We start from the raw sequence: 7,792 nt of genomic DNA, 5'->3' as shown, positions 1-7,792 counted from the left end.
CTCAAGAGTGGGCAGCAACAAAAAACCTATTTGTATATGCTCCACAAGGGAAAACAAGGAACATAGTTTACAACAAGGTGTTATAATCACAACAGCAAGAAAGTATGTACATGATCACCTTCTTTTACGAAACTTCATTGACTTTCATATATTTATATTGATATACATATATATACATGTGTTTGGGTGCGTGTGTGTATATACATCTCTATATATAAAGATGATGCGTAGTCTAGACGGCGTTTTTAGATTTCATTATTCTCTTTAACCCGGGCAACGCCGGGTATTTCTGCTAGTATATGTATATATATACAACGGGCTGTCTTCAGTCATTGACTTGCAGCCATGCTGGGCATCACTTTGATGGGTTTTAGTCAAGCAGATCAGCCTCAGTACTTATTTTTAAGTCTGGTCTTTATTCTGTTAGTTTCTGTTGCTAAGTTACAGGAATGTAAACAAACCAACACCAGTTGTCAAGCAGTGGGGCAGTAAATGAAACACACACACACAGCAGGCTTCCATACAGTTTCCATCTACCATTTTCCTTCACAGGTTATTGGTCAGCATGGAGCTGTAGTAGAAGACACTTGAGCAAGGTGCCATGTGGTGGAATTGAACTTGAAACCACATGGTTGCAAAGCAAACTGCATATCTGTGCATGCAGGATACACACACATATGTGCATATCTTGAATACTGAGTGTGCCCTAAAATCCCTATTGACAGGTCACTAGTATCACTATAGTTACTTAAGTCTACTAGTGTCGGTAGTCATGGGCTGGTGCTGTAGTTAGGAAAGCTATTTGGTTTGCAGCAGACATGGCACCAGAAACCCTGCAGTTGGTGTTTGAACTTTTTCCTGTTTTCTGTATTAGCTATGTATTTATTTCCTGACTTTGCAGCTTCTGCAGATCTCTGATATCCTCTTATATACCTGAGTGAAACCATTAGTATAGGTTTGAATATATAGTAATCCCTCAACTATTGCAGATGTTACATTCCAAAACCCCCCATGATAGGTGAAAATCCACGAAGTAGAAACAGTACTGTACTGTATATTTTTTTAATTATTTTTGTACACGGCTGTGTGGTAAGTAGCTTGCTTACCAACCACATGGTTCCAGGTTCAGTCCCACTGCATGACACCTTGGGCAAGTGTATTCTACTATAGCGTAGGAGTGGTGAGTACCTTGCTTACAAATCACATGGTTCTGGGTTCAGTCCCACTGCATAGCACCTTGGGCAAGTGTCTTCTACTATAGCCTCGGGCTGACCAAAGCCTTGTGAGTGGATTTAATAGATGGAAACCTAAAGAAGCCCATCGTATATATGTATATATATGTATGTATATATATATATATATATATGTATATATATGTATGTATGTGTGTATATATATATATATATATATATATATATATATGCATGTGCGTGTGTATATGTTTGTGTGTCTGTGTTTGTCCCCCCAACATTGCTTGACAACCGATGCTGGTGTGTTTACGTCCCTGTAACCTAGCGGTTCGGCAAATGGGATCGATAGAATAAGTACTAGGCTTACAAAGAATAATACGTGGGGTCGATTTGCTCAACTAAAGGCGGTGCTCCACCATGGCCGCAGTCAAATGACTGAAACAAATAAAAGAATTTATTTTATTATAAATGCAAAACAACACCACGGAGGTATTGCTGTAAGCTTAAATAATAAACTGTGATATGGCAAGGGATTGCTGTAAAGTTATATATACTTGTACATAAGTCCCCTTTTGTATACTTTAGCAGAGCATATATTGAGTAAATAAACCACAACGCATACATCGAAGTTTTAATCTCCATACATTGTACCATTGACAAGTTGTCTGTTAGCTTCATCCAGGAATTGTAAGAGTGAAAGTGGATTCTGTGTTGCAGAAACCTTTCTTAACCCTTTAAGCATTTAATCTGGGCATGTCCAGCCAAAATGTTCCATCTGTTTTATGTCAAAACTCACCAGATCCAAATCTCTCACGCCTTCCTTACAATGTCATTCTAAAAATATACAAAAACACTTTTGAAATCTTGAGGCTACGAAATATAATGTAATTAATTCAAGGCAATGTGAAGAAATAAACAATACATTTGACAGAGGAATTGGAATGTTGAAGGGTTAATAAATGTTTGTTGTGGATTTTTTTATTCCATTAGTTCAGGATATGGGTTGTTTGAATCAGAACTGAATCCTGTTTGTTTGGAACCCGTCTTTCTCTCTCTCTCTCTCTCCACTCCTGATATTGACATCGGCCAATTAAGTGCTCCAACCAAGACCTACACTTGCATCAAAGCTATCGCTCTGTTATCTTCTATGGTTTGCTTGTTTCCGTCATGAGAGTGCAGCCATGCTGGAGCAATGCCTTGGAAGGTTTTTAATTGAATGAATCGACCCCAGTATTTTATTTTGCTTTTTCTTTTTTTAAGCCTGATACTTATTCTATGGGTCACTTTTGCTGAACCGCTAGGTGATAGGGACATAAACACACCAACACCAGTTGTCAAACAGTGGTGGACAAACACAGGAACAAAGAGACACACACACACACACACACAGACACCCCCCTACATATAGATGTACACAACATGGTGCGGGTGCCATGTTAGAAAGCACTGGTGATGGTGCCACATAAAAAGCACCCAGTACACTTTGTGGCGTGACTGGTCTTAGGAAGGGTGTCCAGCTGTAGAAACAAAGCCCAAAACAATCTATGGAACCTGGTGTGGCCCCTGGCCTTGCCACCATGGAAAACATGTTAAATGATGATGATTATGATACGAAAAGCTTCTTTCGGTTTCCATCTACCATATTCACTCACAAGTCTTTACTTGACCTGAGACTATAATAGAAGACACTTGCCCAAAGTGCTGTGCTGTGGAACTGAACCCAGAACCATGTGGTTGGGAAGCAAGCTTCTTACCACAGCCTTGCCTTCACCTGATATTATCTTTATATACAATATAAGAAGACAACAGTTGGCATAATATGATGTATGCAAGAAAGAGATGACTGTTGATGCGGGCAAAAGTAATGAGATTGATGACTGAAGTTAATGAAACTGACTACTGCTTCTAGTCCACTGGATATTGAGAGAGGATTGTAACTCAATAGAAGTTTCAGTGCAACTTTGTCATCATCTTCAAGGCAACAATACGAAATGATAACGCGAAGCTTTCAATCGGAGATTTTTATCTTTGTTCTCGTGACTTCTGTGTGTTTGTAGGAATGGACAAGTTGTGGTCATGTTATCATTTATATGCGAATTAGCGAGTTGTGCATTTGGGCTGCATCAATAACAGTTGATTTCAGCTGCGCAAAGTTTACAGTCAGCCAGTGACTGACCATCAATTGCTGAAAGTTTGTTTTTCTTCTTTTAACTGGTATTCTATGATTCAACCAACCCAGCAATAACTACCCCTACCCTCACCTTACGTAAGACAATGCAATCAATCAAATCAATCAAATACCCCCTGCGCATCCCCTTTCTCCACCACATATCAAAGAAAACCATTTCTCTGGGAAAATCAATTTCCTTGTTTTTCTATTCTTTTTTTCTTTTTTTTTCCTCCTTATTTCAGTGTATGTATTTCAACAGAAGGATTCTAAGTATGCTTATAAAACAGAAATCCGGTCTTGCCTTGAACACTCCTCCCGTCCCACCAGTACACTTTGGGTCAATATGATGGCCAGAGGAGGAACTGTGAGTTAACTTGGTTCTTGTTTTGCTCTCTTTATCCTCAAGCTTCAAACATTAACTCGATCAACACACACACACACACACACACACACACACACGTATATTTGTGCATGTTGAAGATGCGTTTTACATTAGTTACAAAAATCTAGCAATACCATTGGTACACTCTTTGTTCAACAGACAGTGTGTGGTTGTGGAGTTCTTTTCATGCTTGAAATGATGTTTACAAATGTCCGTCTGTGAATGCTGTTTCATAGAATAAGGATTCTCAGTTATTTATATTACATAAATGTTTCTACATATATGCATGTGGCTATATACATGTCTAGTTTCCACATACATGCCAGCATGGAAGGCAAGTGTTAAAGGATGATGATGATGATGTGCATGCACATGTGTAGTATTCACGTGTGTGTGTTTACATCCTGAGCTTTGCATGAAACAAAGTACTGAGCCACAACTGATGCTGTTTATTGACAATTGTCTGTTAATAAATCATCTGCTAACTGTATCCTTCAAGACAAATTGAATGAAAAGTCCCTGACATGAAAAATGGGTAAAGTGTGACAGGAAGGGCATCAGACTGTGAAAACAGTGCTTCAGTAATATGTATTCACCTAACCCATGCTGGCATGGTAAAAAAAACCTATGTAACAAAAATGACTGAACAAGCAATATAGAGACACTTAGGGCAGCGAGCTGGCAGAATCGTTAGCATGCCAGGCGAAATACTTAGCAGTATTTCGTCTGTCTGAGTTCAAATTCCACCTAGGTTGACTTTGCCTTTCATCCTTCCAGAGTTGATTAAGTAAGTACCAGTTACACACTGGGGTCGATGTAATTGACTTAATCCCTGTGTCTGTCCTTGTTTGTCCCCTCTATGTTTAGCCCCCCTGTGGGCAATAAAGAAATATATATAGAAACACTTGATAACTTGTTATGGGTGAAACTATGTAAAGTGAAGAGTGAACAATAGTTGAAGATTTACTTTTGTCTTTCTGTTTTTGGGAGTTAGGATCTTTCATCAAGAATCAGAGAGAAATGGAAGATGGAATAAAGTTATTGTTACTCAGATATGTGCAAGAGGGGAATCACATCCCCCGACTTGTCATGTTTCTGCCAGTCTGCTTTGTGCAGTTCTTGTGTGTTTGGAATTTAATTTGCTCTTAAGTTGATTTTGTATTATCTTTATACTTTTTTTTCTTTTTCTTTTTGACTTTGATCTATGAAATGGTGGAATTATTTGAATGTGGTATTTCTGTACATTCCTTGATGCTCTGAGATCAAACCTCATTGAGGTTGACTCCACCATTCATGCTGCCAGAATCGAGAGAGAGTATGTAGCAGTCAAGTTGTGTGTTGTTTGAAATGACACGACCCTCCCTGAATATATGTGATATTTAACCTATGTTGGAAATCACTGAATTATTGTTTTGTTTTTCGTAGGGTGTGAAGAAAAGTGCCATTGGTCAGAAGATTATTGCTATCTTACCATATATTCGTCAAGAAATTCCAATCATTATTGTATTTAGAGCTCTTGGTTTTGTGTCTGACCGAGACATCTTGGAACATATCATTTATGATTTTGATGACCCAGAAATGATGGAAATGGTATGCTGTTTATTATTATTATTATTATTATTATTATTATTATTATTATTGAGCTGGCAGAATTGTTAGCACGCTGGGCGAAATGCATAGCGGGATTTCGTCTGCTGTTACATTCTGAGTTCAGATTCCACCAACATCAGTTTTGTCTTTCATCCTTTCAGGGTCAATAAATTAAGTACCAGTGAAATACTGGGGTCGGTGTAATTGACTATCCTCTCCCCTCAAATTTCAGGCCTTGTGCCTATTGTAGAAAGGATTATTATTAATATTATTAAGGCGACATGCTGGGCCAAATGCTTAGCGGCATTTCGCCCTCCATCTTTATATTCTGAGTTCAAATTCCGCCACGGTCGACTTTACCGGTAATCGTTTCGTGGTAGATAAATTAAGTGCCAGCAAAACACTGGGGTTGACATAATCAACTAGCCCCATCCTCCCAAATTTCATGCCTTGTGCCTATAATAGAAAGGATTATTATTATTATTATTCGGGTTCCACTGAGGTTGACTTTGCCTTTTACCCTTTTGGAGTCGATGAAATAAGTACAAGTGGAGTACAGGGGTCGATGTAATCAACTGGACCTTTCTCTCTAAATTTCAGGCCTTGTGCCTAAAGCAGAAAGCATTATTATTATTATTTTGTTAAGTGGCAAGCAGAATTGTTAGCATGCCAAACATTTCGTGCAACTTTACGTTCTGAAAACCTGACTAAGATTTCGTCTGACCCATGCAAGCATAGAAAAGTGGCGGTTAAATGAGGAGGAGGAGAATTGTGATGCTGATGTTGCTGTTGGTCGTTGTTGGCAGGACCAGTAGATTGCGTGAGAAAATGCTTTACAGCATTTAGTTACCTCCCTTTGTTTTATGTCTTGCATTATTTCCCTTAGTTCATGACGTAAACACACCAGCATCGGTTGTCAAGCAATGTTGGGGGAACAAACACACACACACACACATATATTTATACATATATACGACGGGCTTCTTTCAGTTTCTGTCTACCAAATCCACTCACAAGGCTTTGGTCGGCCCGAGGCTATAGTAGAAGACACTTGCCCAAGGTGCCACGCAGTGGGACTGAACCCAGAACCATGTGGTTGGTAAGCAAGCTACTTACCACACAGCCACTCCCGCGCCTTTTCAAGGACAGGCCTGAGCTTGATTTTACTTCAAAGATCTTATTTCTTTTTAAGCATGTGAATTAACTTTGTGAAACTGTTAAATTCTTAAAATTATCTTTGACAGTTCTTAATACTCTCTGCTACATCTTTGTTTACTTTCTCTCGTTAAGAAGTCAATCTAATTTATTTCAGAATTTTTGCTTACATCATTGGATACACAATCTTTTTCACTTATCTTAATTATTGTCATTGTTTTACTTGTCATTTCCCTTGAGCTATTTTTCTTTTTTGATTATTATTGATTTTATAAAATATATAGAATTATATTTTTCATGAATATTTTTTTACCCCCTTTTATTTATGTAGGTAAAACCATCATTAGATGAAGCTTTTGTGATTCAAGAACAGAATATTGCTCTGAATTTCATTGGTTCACGTGGAGCTCGTCCTGGTGTCACAAAAGAGAAACGTATCAAATATGCCCGAGAAATCTTGCAGAAAGAAATGTTACCTCATGTTGGTGTTAGTGATTTCTGTGAGACTAAGAAAGCTTACTTTTTGGGGTAAGTGAACCTCTTCAAGCCATTAGCATTCAGCCATAGAAACCATGCCAAAGCAATCCTTAGAGCTTGGTGCAGTTCCCTGGCTTCCAACTCCTGCCAGCATGGAAAATGGGCCTTGAATGGTGATGTGATAATTACTTCATTAAATGTAATGCTTTTTGAAATTGTTTTGAATTAATTGAGCATTATCTTGTAGATTTTAGATTTCAATGATGTCATTGTTTACTTTTAGTACGACATTGTAGGACTGAACATGACTGGATTGAACATAAAACTGTCTGACTCTTTAATGATTCTGCTGAACCCCCTTATTTGCACACACACACACACACATGTCACAAGTCCAGTATAACCTACAACCTAATATCTAACCCAGTAATTTTAATGCCACTAAAATCCTAATGTAGCTAATAACCAATATATATATATATATATATATATAAAGGTGAACTGCAACATGGCTAGTGATTACTGCATATATATATATATATATACTAGCAGAAATACCCGGCTTTGCCCGGGTTAAAGAGAATAATGAAATCTAAAAACGCCGTCTAGACTACGCAACCCTCAACTGTTAGTAGCTACGATACCATATTTCTACATTAATAACTCTCCAATCCATGCCAGCATGGAACATAGACATTAAGTGGAATGCCAGGCTCTCATCTAGGAGGGCCTTGAAATCAATGTTACCAACTGGGGACTATGTGTGTCGTAGTGATAATAAAAAGACCCAAAGGAGGTCTGCAACGAAATAATTTTACTCAACACTTT

At 38.2% G+C, this 7,792-nt stretch overlaps 1 protein-coding gene across 1 annotated transcript in view; it reads left to right on the top strand.

The window, feature by feature from the left end:
- Positions 1-7,792, top strand: part of LOC106874492 (DNA-directed RNA polymerase II subunit RPB2) — a 46,481-nt gene that overhangs the window by 12,520 nt on the left and 26,169 nt on the right. The window contains exons 5-7 of the mRNA XM_014922237.2: positions 3,603-3,724; positions 5,168-5,332; positions 6,819-7,015. Of these exons, the coding sequence (XP_014777723.1) occupies positions 3,603-3,724; positions 5,168-5,332; positions 6,819-7,015 (484 nt within the window). The remainder of the gene's footprint in view (positions 1-3,602; positions 3,725-5,167; positions 5,333-6,818; positions 7,016-7,792) is intronic.

The sequence above is a fragment of the Octopus bimaculoides genome, chromosome 22, assembly GCF_001194135.2.
Source record: "Octopus bimaculoides isolate UCB-OBI-ISO-001 chromosome 22, ASM119413v2, whole genome shotgun sequence".
Classification (NCBI taxonomy): Eukaryota; Metazoa; Mollusca; class Cephalopoda; order Octopoda; family Octopodidae; genus Octopus; species Octopus bimaculoides.
This window is presented reverse-complemented; position numbering and strand designations above follow the sequence as displayed.